Genomic DNA, 13,548 nt, shown 5'->3' with positions numbered 1-13,548 from the left:
CCTCTCTGCATCCAGTTGCCAGTCTGTGGTAAATTCTAAATATTACTAGACTCACCTAGGAACATTGAGTTGATAGTCAAGTCTCTCCTCTCTGCATCCAGTTGCCAGTCTGTGGTAAATTCTAAATATTACTAGACTCACCTAGGAACATAGAGTTGATGGTCAAGTCTCTCCTCTCTGCATCCAGTTGCCAGTCTGTGGTAAATTCTACCTCTGCATGCCTACCATCTGTCACTACATCAATTCTGAGAGTGGTCACCTCAAAATTCTCCTCCATCAGTCTTGCTGTTATTGTACCATGTTTTTCACCTACACATGAAAACAAGATTTCACAGTAACATGATTAGTTGTGCTAAACATGTATATAGGTACAAAGGGGTTAAAACAAAGTTAGTCTTGGTAGAGTTCAGTCAAGTTAGCCTTATCAGTCCAGACTTGTAGTATTGGGACCCCCCATGAGTACGGGTATGGGTCCCGGACCATGAGTACGGGTACGGGTCCCAGTCCATGAGTACGGGTAAGGGTACGGGTCCGAAGTCAAAATAGAGCATGAGTACGGGTACGGGTCCGAAGCCACAGGTACGAGTACGGGTACGGAAATTGGGACTCGAGTACGGGTACGGGTACGGGTACGAGTACGGGTACTACAAGTCTGCTTATCGCTTAAACACGGTCAGTACTTTTACGTGCAATGATGGATGTACAAGAAGCTCCCAACAGTATATTTATCTTAATTTTCATGGAATTGAAATTGAGATCATTTGACCTTTTATAGTTTAACATTTAGTGCTAATTGTCAAGTTTTACCCAAACACACCTTTGTGAGCCAATCATGGCTGCTAGGTGTTACATTATAGATGGGGCCATCACAATCATCTCTGTCAACACCTCATCCTTGAAATGGGTTATGGAATAACCTATCCTGCTTCTCACCTTGAGATTGATAGTGATGTCAATGCTATATTTCCTTGAATAGTCACCCCTTTCAATTAAACACCCCACTACTTTTTTCAACCAAGATGTTTCAAAAATGTTATCTTGTGTAGTAAGCTTACCAAAGTGCACACATGGTCGCTAATGGCAGCGGTAGTTGGCAAAAATCTACCAATAAACCCCGAAGTGAACCAGAAGTCATCGTTCCTAAGTTCACATTTCGCCATTTCAGCGCGAGTTTTAAGATTACCTAATGATTTTAACAGGAATTATAGTTCTAAAAATGACCTCTAATAAACGCCTCCCTTTTGGAAAATGCAACGGGGGCGACTATTCGTACACGGCATCATAGCATAATAGACTCACATGTAAAGGCAGCACAATCAAAATGTTCTCTCACACACAAAGATGCATTTTGACATCACTACTCATCTTGAGGTGAGAAGCAGTCTAGGTCCCTTTGACCATTAACATTTGCCAAGTGTGTTCAGGTTGTACAGCAGACAACATGCTTACAATTAGGTTCATTTTGTTTTTGTACCAACTTTACCAAAAATAAGCTTTTTCCTAGGTTTTACCTTTCGTGTTAATCATACGAATTTCTTCCTTTGTAAACATGTCTTTCATCTCTTCGGGTGTTGCTGTGGTTGCAAAATCGATATCGTGAGGTTGTTTCTGTAAAGATATACACACATGCAAGTGTCATAACATGTGCAGCATTATCAAACAGGTGACTTGTATTGCCAATTATGATTTGCAGGAGCAAACCTTTATGACACTCACAGGGACTGCCTTTTGAGGAGAGCAAAATCAATCACTCTCTACTGCTCTCCTAAAGCTGATATAGAAGAGTGATTTTAGCTCTCCTTAGCTGACCATTCTCTCCTTATATTCTTTTGTAAATGCTCGAAACAGCTCTCCTTGAATGCTCCAGAAGAGCTATTTAATGCTCCCCTGCAAATTCCAAAAGATAGTCCCTGCACTCACACATGTACTTTAAGATGAGGTACTCTGTTTGATTCCCTTGTGACAATCCAATATACCAAATTTCACAGGCTACATATGGAATCAAGACTCTCCTTGTCTAACAGTTTTTGGTATAAATCATGTCATATATATATTGCCATTTCTTATTTGGTCCGCATTGTGATGATCCAATATGGCGGCTTTTCCAAAATACAGTATACACAGGCTATATGGAGTCAGGACTCTCCTTGTCTAACATCTTTGGGTATATAATATATACCTATCAGGCTCGACAATCATGTCATATATATTGTACTCCTTGTTTGGTTCCACATCTAACAATCCAATATGGTAGATTTCCCATAGCATTAACACAGGCTATTCTCTGTAGAAGTCATGATGTAACAGTATTAACTACCATAGCAATCATTTTTGAATATATCACACTGCACTAATATGTCCACATGGTACTGCTGCATTGAACCATAAATTTCAAAGAACAGGGATAAAGACCTGCATCATAATTCTATAGGATCCTCATATCATGCTGATCACTCGCACCTGTAAGATTAGTATCTTTGACAAGAGCGGTACTGTATTCATTGAATACTATTCAATCTATGATTGCAGACATACACAGGTGATGGGTGCAACCTGCTTGTAGTACAGGGCGATATATTCAAAATTGTTTTAACCTAATGCTATGGTAGTCAATCCTGTAAGCATCACTTCTATGGCAAATACAGAGCCATATCTTTCCTAGTCAAACTTACCCCCATCAGCAAGTCTCTTACAGCTCCTCCTGCTATTCTCAGCTCATAATTATACTGCTTGAATATGTCAGCCAATCGACGTATGCCTGGCGTAAACACACGTTCAAACTGTGGAGTGGTGATCTTCATAGTAGTATGTGTCATCTGGCTATAAGCATGCCAATGGTATTTGGACCACAGAGGAGCTGCTGTTGTATGTGAGCTTTCAATAAAAATTTTAACAAGTAAAAATAATAATAATGATAATACTAAACCAGCATTTATATAGTGCATTTGCCACATTGTGGATCTCGGATCATTCAATGCACTTTACAGTAAAAACCACAAAAATATCAGAGGAGATGCAATTGGTAATAGCATAACAATAACATTCAATGATAAGGTCACTTTTATTATTATTATACCAAAAATGCAGACCAGCTGTAATTGCATGAAAATTATTTGATTTAATTAAAAAAGTAATATTATTTTTTCAGGGATTTTAAAACTTCATAGGAAAAAAATAATTTTTTTAAATCAACCAACCAACTGAACTTACCCTCCTGATTTTTCCCATTTAAGGGCAACAACAAAAATGCTTTTTTTTGGGGGGGGGGCTTATAAATACCAAAAAGTTTGGCTTTGATCTAAACTTTGCTTGTCCATCTTAAAACTAAACACAGGATCACTCAGCAGTGCAGAAAATTCACACATTTATAAGCTCAATCTCATTCACCGATACACTGCTTTCCTACCGACTACTGGGGGCAGTTTCCTAGGGGAAGGGAAACTTCCCCTCACCAGCTTGAAATACACCCAATTTTGTGATGTGTATACTTCCTTTTGGACTGTTTTAGGCCACAATAATTATCCTCATTTGGCCCATTTGGCATTATCGCTGCAAATTTTGTGCACACATTTGTCACCTTTAGTTTAGTCATCAGATCACAAATTGGATCCATTGGTTGATATCTAGGAAGACACTAACATAATGGTTGATGGGAGTAATCATCCAGCTAGACCTGTACTGTTTGGTCTCAAGCAAGTTTGTTGAGCTTTGCATGAATCAAAATTGATTCTCACAAGAAACCCATCTTGCAAGAATCAAGTTAACTTACTGCATATGGAATATGCATGATTGTAGGAGAATCAATTATGATTCTCGCAAACTAAGTTTAGGAGAATCGTTGCAAGAATCGATCCTCTGATTCTCTGTATTACCTGTACCAGCCACTTAGTACAATGTATTCATTCACGAAATACATTGTTTACTCAATACCTGTACCTTGATTACATTTACATCTTCAAAAAATTAATATTCTGTGTACAAAAAGTTAATAATACCTTTGATACTTAGGAAATGTGGCCACAGCTGCTCTTGCAGTCTGTATCAGGTGTCTGACCAGCATAGGATTATCTGGACGGTAGCTTCGTCAGTTTGATGGAAACTTTCTTCCTTAACAAAACCCTGATAGATGAAAATAAAATAAATATGGATAAGCCACAATGAAAAAGGAAAACTAAACTTACATGGTTCGTAATTAAGGTGTCCCCCACACATAGGTGTGTAAATAAAAAAGGTTTGTATTAAGGGGGTACTACACCCCTGGCCAATTTTGTGCCTATTTTTGTATTTTACTCAAAAATTATAGCGTATTGGTGGTAAGTAAAATATGTATATTATAGGGGCAAGGACTACGACTACTGCACTGAAATTTTAGCAACTCAAGGCAAGTAGTTATTGATTTATTGATCAAATATTGGTTTTCCCTCATTTTTGACTGTAACTCCACAACTGTTGTCTGTGCTGAAATAAAATTGACAGTGCAGTAGTTGTAGTCCTTGCCCCTATAATATACATATCTTACTTGTCACCAATGCGCTATAATTTTTGAGAAAAATGCAAAAATAGGCACAAAACTGGGCAGGGGAATAGTACCCCCTTAAATACAAATAATATGCATTATGCAATATGCAAATAAATTCATTAATATTCATAAATATGCAAATAACATGACAAAAAACTATCAGCACATCAGGCCACCATATCCAGTTCCAGAGGATGATTTAAGCACTTCCCAACATTCCACTGTGTTACTTGCGGTTAGCATAGCTGTGTGAGCGAACATGACACCACTACTCGCCCACTGCATATAGACGTACTGCAAGTGCATGGTTTAATTTGAATTTGTACAGTTATATTTACATAACAAACACTGTGAAGATGCTGGTTGATTTCACTTTTTATGTTATCTACAGAAGGTGTGAATTATCCTTTAAACACACATCACTTTTGTTCTGAAATCGACCAAGTAATAATGACACACACACAATTCTAAAACAACATCTTTTGCACAGAGTTCAATGGGATTTGAAAAGTAAAGTGGCAGTTGAAACTCTAGTGATAAAACTTTCGCAGTGCATGATGGGGCTTCCTTAAATCATCCTCTGATCCAGTTCATACTTGAGCAGGAGTGACCCCATTCTAATGATCTATTGAACTGGCCCTCGAATTTCCGCAATGATCTTTGGAATAGGGAGCATGTGCCAGCCAGTGCTCCAAAGGGTGCCTGCTCAAAAACATTTTGCTGGGGGGGGTGTATGCATAAGCTAGTGCTTATAACATTTTAAAGGGTGCCTGCTCAAAAACATTATCTTCCCCACCCCCCCTTATCAGTGCAAAGGTACTCGGGTGGGTAGTATCAAAACTGTGAGTTTGTCAATGACAATATAAAAGAAATAAGACACTTGAACACAAATTTTATCTTTTTAAATACGTTTTTCTTTATTTTTGCATTTTGTGCCAACCCTCACTGTGGTTTCCATCTTTCTGTCACAGCTGGAATCTGCATCAGACAACAGAACTAAACAAAATAAAACAAACTAAACAAGACAAAATGTTAGTCATACATGTTCATAAGGGGGGCTATCATTTTCTTCGGAAGGGGGCTCCCAAATTTACAAAAAGTCGGCATCTATAAAATTGCGACCCCCCCTATTTCGGCAACAAAAATTTAATGACTTCCCCCCACCCACTGATACACCTAAAATTGTATTGAAATCAGTGTTTTTGAATAAAATAAACACACTATCTGTGGTACATGAATTGAATCCATGGGTTCCTACAGTTACTACACTCCTCAAAAGAATTAAAGGATCAGTTGAATATAATCAGCATTTTATATGGACATTGGATATGATGATAATATTATTGATGATTGTGCTTTCTCTTTCATAACTTGTTCCCTAAGTTGTAAACAAAATTCACTCATTACAAATATTACCGCTGAAAGGGGGAGGGCAAGCAATTTTGGCCAGCCGACAGGGGGGGCCTGTAGTAACTACAAATTTCGAACGTTTGAGGACTTGTTCTAAGTTGTAGCAGGTGCTATAGGGTGTCTTCGGTGTTAATTGTTTTCATTATAAATGACGCAAAATATTAATATTGAAAATAATTACCAGCCTGTTTGACCTCTCCATATATTCATACATTGCTCACCTGTGTTTTCATATCATATTTTGTGGTGAAAAATGATTACAAATTTGTAATTTGCAGTCATTTTTGGAGCAACGATTTCTTCATACCGGCAGCTAAGTGTGTATGTGAATGCACATTAAACACATACAAACACGTTAGAGTTGGGCGACTAAGTCGCCAATAGTCGTTAGTCGCGACTATTACTGGTAGTCGCGACTACGACTATTGAAAACCAAAAGTCGTCAAATGGAACTATATTTAAATGTTACAAAATCATGTTAAAAGCGCCAGATATCTGCACTAAAACCAACCAAATACTTACATATAAACTGTAAAAATGTGTGAAAACATTAGTCATTGTCTTACCAATAGTAACACTATACAAACAATAATCATAAAGTCTATAAATCATCATTAGATTGGTCTTGTTGACTTTTTATTGTAAATTTGCACCAAACTTTCACCCGATTTTTTGGTCCAATTCTAACCACAGACGCGACTATAGTCGTAGTCGTGACTATTTGCTGCCGACTAGTCGACTAGGAAAAAAGTGATAGTCGCCCAACTCTAAAACACGTACACAGCAGTGTTCGAATTAAGGAAAAATAAATGGTTGTCCCACAGACAACCAGATTACAATTTCTGGTTGTCCGTCTCAAGTTTTTGGTTGTCTGTAGGCCTACAACGGTGACAAAGGCTACAGATTTATGGTTGTCCGGTGGACAACCGAATCAGTATTCTTGGTTGTCCGGCGACTTTTTTAGTTGTCCTGGGTGAACGGACAACCAAAATTTCGAACGCTGGTACACAGCACCTGTTGGAACTCCCGGTCGGAGCCGGGAGTTTCAATTATTGGAACTGGGGGGGGGGGCAAACAATTTTGGCTCACATTCATGGCATGGGGTGCCTTTTAAATAAATAAAACGCTCTCTAAAGAGGCTTAGGCAGGCCTGTCAACTCTCACGCATTGGCCATAAGTCTCACGCGTTGGGTCACTTTCTCAGTTACAGTCTCACGCCAAGATAGTATAATCTCACGCCTTTGTACTATTGTCAGAGGAGGCTTAAAGGCATTCCTACAATGCACTATGATTGGGAAATTTGATCAATATAACCTAATTTTAAAGGCAAAGTCCCCATTGCCACACATACAAAATGGTAATTTTAAAACTGCAGCCAACGAGCTAATAGTTGAGACTTATAACTTATATTTGACTTTCTTACAGGAAACATTCATATTGTCCCACTGCATTAAGGGAAGGGGTATGAACGTTTGGACAGTATTTATTGTGGGACATTAGAGCACATCAGACATATCGAATTGCATTCTGAATACGAAGAATGTCCTTCTGATATCAAACAATTTTGATTTTTTGAAATTCGCAAAGTAATACACATTTTATGGCAAATCATTAAAAATTGATATTTTTGATATTTAACAGTACTTGAAGTAAACTTTATAAATCTGATGATTTACACTTAAAGTGTATGTAGGTGGGATGAAAAGCCGACGATCAATTGAAAATTTTGACCTTTCGTATTGAAGATATGGATTTTTTTCCCAAAACATAAAAAATAGGTCTTTTGGGGGAAAAAATCCATATCTTCAATATAAAAGGTCAACATTTTCAATTGATCATCGGCTTTTCCTCCCAGCTACATACACTTTAACACTACATATCTCAGAAAACAGTACAATATAGCAAAATCTAGGAAAAGAGGGGTCAGCATTTTTTACTCATATTTTGAAGTTTCATTAGGTTCCCTAAAGTATTCATGAAAATGGTGATGAAAAATTCTCATATCCCCCCTGAGGAAGATACCAGACCCCCCTAAAACTGCCCTAAAATTGGCTTCTGCTAACCCCTGACAAATTTGAAAATATTGAATTTTGCACACATTTCAGATGACATGTTTGAATATAACACAATGGTGTATCACTTTACTTTTTCCGTCATGTAATATTACATATTTGTGACACGATCTGGTCCATGGGGGCCAAAGGAGGCATTTTTGAAAATTGAGTTACTGTAATTATTACATTAAACATACAATATGCTACCATTTACTGAAAACACCAAAGGTCTAGCATACTTGGTTCCAAAGTTATGAAGTTTTTTGATGTCTATTTTCTTATGTATTTTATTGTTTTTTACTCCATATTTTTGCCTTTATCTCAGTTTCACATTTGCCGCCTTTGGCCCCCATGGACCAGATCGTGTCACATTTTTACAATATAAAAATGCACAGCAAGCTTTAAAAATGTTTGTAATGTTCCATTTTCAGCATGAGGGGTGAGACTATATTCTTGTATTTTTAAAATGTTGAAAATGCCTAATTTTCCCCAATCTTTGAAGGGAAAAATAAAAACCTTCATATCTTTTTTTATTTTTTATTTTTTTGTCATAACTTACCCCACTCTTGATGTTTACAAAAATGCATTCAAAATCATGGAGACTTCTTTATTATTTTACTTACATGTCCACCAATTTAGGGCACTTTTAACAATTAGTCAAATGAGGCATTTTTGTTACTTACACTTCTACTTCCATATCACTGCATATAGTGATGACTTCAATTCAAAACTACAACATTTTGTTTATCTCTCTATGTCACATGACTACGGTGACACAAACATGTGATATTAGCCAGGGTTAGTCCATTATTTCAAAGGGGTGTTTGTAGAAAACTGGGGTGTCATGGTTTTTGCTATAGTCCACTGTGTAAATTGGCTGATATTGAGCAGATAATAGCTGTACGGTATGCTAAATATGATGCTAATTAGGAGAGTTGCATTAACTTGGTCAAACTTGACAAATATTGTTATAACAATAAGCAACGAAAGACTTAAAAATGGTTTTTTTTAATATCCAGTCTCCATGTTCAAAATGCCTTAGTTCCTAATTTTAGGAACTGCATATGGAAATGACTTCAAATCAAAACTACAACATTTTGTTTATCTCTCTATGTCACATGACTACGGTGACACAAACATGTGATATTAGCCAGGGTTAGTCCATTTTTTCAAAGGGGTGTTTGTAGAAAACTGAGTTTATCATGGTTTTTGCTATATTCCACTGTTTAAAATGGCTGATATTGAGCAGATAATAGATGTGCGGTATGCTAAATGCTCATATCTCTACAATATGATGCTAATTAGGAGAGTTGCATTAACTTGGTCAAACTTAGTATGGTTATTTATATATAACAATAAGCAACAAAAGACTTAAAAAATGGGTTTTTTTAAATATCCAGGTCTCCATGTTCAAAATTTTCAAAATGCCTTATTTCCTTATTTTAATTTGTGTGTTTTTATAGGAAAATATGTTATTGTTTTGTAAACATTATTCCACTATTGCTGTTTGCACAAATATGCAGTCATATCATTGAGACAACCATTGCATCTTACTTAGGCCTACATGTCCACCAATGGGGAAAGAGTTCTGACTGGGGCATATGTTGAGGATAGCACCCCCCCATGGCGCCACACTGAAAACAAATCTTATTTTAATTACAAATACACATTAAAGATTAAAAGCCCATATTGTAAGCCTATATGGTTACAAATCACATTATTCACTGTTTCTCAAAAGGTGAAAAGTAGGAAAACACCCTCCCCAAAATGGAACAAACCATTCGGTTTTTTTACCTTTTCACTTATATTCGTAGTCTTATTAAGAGTAATTTAACTTAACACATGCAGATTATATTTTTGATTGAGAAGGGTTTTCTATATCTTTGTTCATCATGAAAATACCAATTTTCTACCTTTGTTGATGTTATTGGACCATTATAAGCTAACTTTCTTGAGAAACACCTCTGTATCATAATGGAATACCCCACACATCAAAATACCCTTGAGTGTAATATTATAGACAATATAAAGGAGAAACAAAGACTTCAAATAACCAAAAAGTAAAAAATAGAAAAACAACCCTCCTAAAAATGGAACAAACCGATTAGATTTTTTATGTTTTCTTTCATATCTGTTAATGGTCATTCATCAACTTATTACTTACCGAGTATATTTTGTTATTATGAATGGTTTTCTATATCTTTGATCATCGTGAAAATACTCATTTTCTAGCTTTTTAGATGTTATTGACCCATTATAGCAAACTTGAGATGTTCTAGGGTGATACATCTGTATTATAATGGAATAGCCCGGGCTTCAAAATACCTTTGATTGTCACCTTAGACATTATAAAGGAAAAACAATTTCTTTTTATTAAAAATACACAATCAAGACTTCAAAAAACCAATTAAACTCAATATCTTTAGAACATCTGCATGCTATAGAATATGGAAAAAGTAGTCCACTTCCGGAGCTTCTATCTCGTAAATTAACATTCTCTCCATGATTTTTATTTCTTTATTTAATTAGTCTTGTATGAAACTAGTTTACATGTGAAAATAAAAAAAATTAAAAGGTATGAAGGTTTTTATTTTTTTTTTTTTTAAGTGGGTAAAAAACGCATTTTTCACTTTTTTTCAAAAAGTGAAAAATAGGAAAACACCCCTCCTAAAAAATGGAACAACCCAATTAGATTTTTTACTTTTTCTTTCATATCCGTTAAGATTAATATGTCAACTTAAAATCTGCAGAGTATATTTTTGATTGTGAATGATCGTGAAAATACTCAATTTCTAGCTTTTTAGGCCCCATTATAAGCAAACTTGAGATGTTCTAGGGTGATACCTCCGTATTATAATGGAATAGCCCGGCTTCAAAATACCTTTGATTGTCATCTTAGACATTATAAAGGAAAAACAATTTCTGTTTATTAAAAATACACAATCAAGACTTCAAAAAAAACCATTTAAACTCAATATCTTTACAACATCTGCATGCTAGAATATGGAAAAAGTAGTCCACTTCCGGGGCTTCTATCTCAGTAAATTAAAATACTCTCCATGATTTTTATTTCTTTATTTAATTAGTCTTGTATGAAACTAGTTTACATGTGAAAATAAAAAAATTAAAAGGTATGAAGGTTTTATTTTTTCCGTCAAAAAAGTGGGTAAAAAAAGCGAATTTTTCACTTTTTCTCAAAAAGTGAAAAATAGGAAAACACCCCTCCTAAAAAATGGAACAACCCAATTAGATTTTTTACTTTTTCTTTCATATCCGTTAAGATTAATATGTCAACTTAATACCTGCAGAGTATATTTTTGATTGTGAATGGTTTTCTATATATTTGATCATCGTGAAAATACCCATTTTCTAGCTTTTTTGTTGTTGGAAAGGGGGAGGCAGGGGGCCATTTTAGGGGGGCCTTGTATCTCGCACCAGAGGGGTCGTGAGATTTTTCAATGTCACCAGTGTGCATAACTTGGGACACTTGCTCAACCATCAAAGCATGAAAGAAATCTGCCTACCCTCGTTTTCCCGGTCTGTCTGCTTCTACCAGACATTCCGTGTTAAGAATATATCATTAGATTTATAAAATTTATTTTGAGGACTGTTATATATATATCAAAATTTGAAAAATATCAAATTTTAATAATTTGTCATAAAATTTGTATTATATCGTGAATTTGAAAAAAAAAAAAAATTATTTGATATCAGAAAGACATGCTTCGTATTCAGAATGCAATTCGATACATCTGAGGTGCTCTCATGTCCCACAAAAAATACTGTCGAAACGCCATAAACGCTCATTCTAGATTTTATTCATAAGTCTCAATGTTTTGAATGTTAAATGAAGGATGAAAACACCAGATATTTGCACACAATCCCAATGCAAGGTATGGTCAACTATGCCACACGTGTACAAAGGCCAGACATACCAAGGTCAGAAACCCCATTGGGTTATGGGAATGTCCTCTGTACTTGTAGAAAGTCAAATTAGAGGTGTGATTTTCAGGTAATTTTGTGCATTTTTTGTGCACGCTCATGACGGGGATTGACGCTTTTGAGGTTCTCAAAATCATTGGTAGGCTGTCATAGACAAAAGCTAAATAGAAACTTGTGTGCAAAGTAATTATTGAAAGTATAATAACAACGAAAACATACCCGAAGCAACTCACGACTCAGTGTAAATGTTTTCATTTCATCATCCCATGGAAGCTGCCATTTTGTTTATGTGTTGCCAGTTGAATAGCCAATTATTATATTCCTAAAATGTACCTTGATAAATCCATCCAGGCAGCCATCCGCGAAATCGTCCATCGCGCGTGTCCCGGGAAAGTCAAGTGTTCCCAGTGGTCCCTCTGACAATGAAAGAAAATCTGGAGGGCAAAGGGAATTCCTACAAAGGCCTACAATGTTTTTGCACGCTACGCGCGCACATCGTCCCAATAAAGCCTTTTTGGAAACTCAAAAACATCTACAGTCTTCCTAAAAAAATAAAACCGGTATACTTTTCATGTTGTATGATGCCCCAATTTTATTTTGCCCCCCCCTTTCCCCCGACCAAAGAAGGCAATTTCCCCCTGAGCAATAAAAATCAGAAAGAGAAAGAAAGGGAAAGAAAGGCAGTCCCATTTGCGAGCGTACATGTAGCGAGCGACAAAATGGGTTTTTTATGCCTTTTTGTCAAAAAAAAATAATTAACGGAGCGCGCGAAAACTTTTGGCATATTGAAGCTAAACTGGTGACATATGGTTAAAAAAAAAGGTGAAATAAATGCGCGCGAAGCGCGCAAAAATTTGTGTTTTTTTAGGTTAAAATGACCAGATATGAGGTTAATTAATAACTCTCAAAAGTAGGCCTACTTTGACTTTTTCATTGGGGGGGGGCAAACAGGGGGCAAGGGTCCAGCCCCCCCCAATGTACCACACTGTAAGTACCGGTATGTTGTTGGGGCTGTCAGCCTTGTATTTTCGCCAGCCTTTGAACGTCACGTGTCGCGTGTCCTTATAGGCCTACCTGCCTTAAAAAGCGATAGCTTCTACGCCCTGACCACCAGGGCTCAGTGCCCCTGAAAGGGCCAGCCGGCCAGCCCCTGCAACACCCTGCCCCCACCCCCCTAATATTCACCTCGCCCCCCCCCAGTGTCATATCTATGAGGTGCCGGGTGCATCATGCGGTGAATTATACGGGGTCCAACCAGGGCCTATTGTTTGGCAAGAAAGAGGTGCCAACGAATTTGTTGGGCTTTTTGGCACAAGCCAGGGGGACAACTCCACCTCTAGCGGACCAGCACAAACCTCAAGGCACCCCAAGACATGTCGGAGGTGGTGGAAGGCAAAGATTTTGGCAACGTGAAACTTAGTGGTAGGGGGCCCGGGGCAAGCAATTTTTGGCTGATTTTGAGAATCCCCGTACATATTTATTATTTGTTGCATATATAGCCCCTCACTCACTCACTCACTCACTCACTCACACTCACTCACCCCCTCACTCATTCATTCACTCACTCTCCCACTCTCTCACTCACTCACTCACTCCCCCACTCATGCACTCACTCACTCACCC

The 13,548-nt window shown here is 37.0% G+C and overlaps 1 protein-coding gene across 1 annotated transcript in view; it reads right to left on the bottom strand.

The window, feature by feature from the left end:
• LOC140148653 (CCA tRNA nucleotidyltransferase 1, mitochondrial-like) overlaps positions 1-12,179 on the bottom strand; it is a 38,113-nt gene extending 25,934 nt beyond the window's left edge. Inside the window, exons 1-5 of the mRNA XM_072170689.1 lie at positions 12,145-12,179; positions 3,996-4,119; positions 2,673-2,874; positions 1,512-1,608; positions 142-309 (exon numbers count right to left, since the gene is read on the bottom strand). Coding sequence (XP_072026790.1) covers positions 142-309; positions 1,512-1,608; positions 2,673-2,874; positions 3,996-4,060 — 532 coding nt within the window. The 5' untranslated portion in view covers positions 4,061-4,119; positions 12,145-12,179. The remainder of the gene's footprint in view (positions 1-141; positions 310-1,511; positions 1,609-2,672; positions 2,875-3,995; positions 4,120-12,144) is intronic.
• Between the last annotated feature and the right edge of the window lie 1,369 nt (positions 12,180-13,548).

Source organism: Amphiura filiformis, chromosome 3, assembly GCF_039555335.1.
Source record: "Amphiura filiformis chromosome 3, Afil_fr2py, whole genome shotgun sequence".
NCBI classification, from domain to species: Eukaryota; Metazoa; Echinodermata; class Ophiuroidea; order Amphilepidida; family Amphiuridae; genus Amphiura; species Amphiura filiformis.
This window is presented reverse-complemented; position numbering and strand designations above follow the sequence as displayed.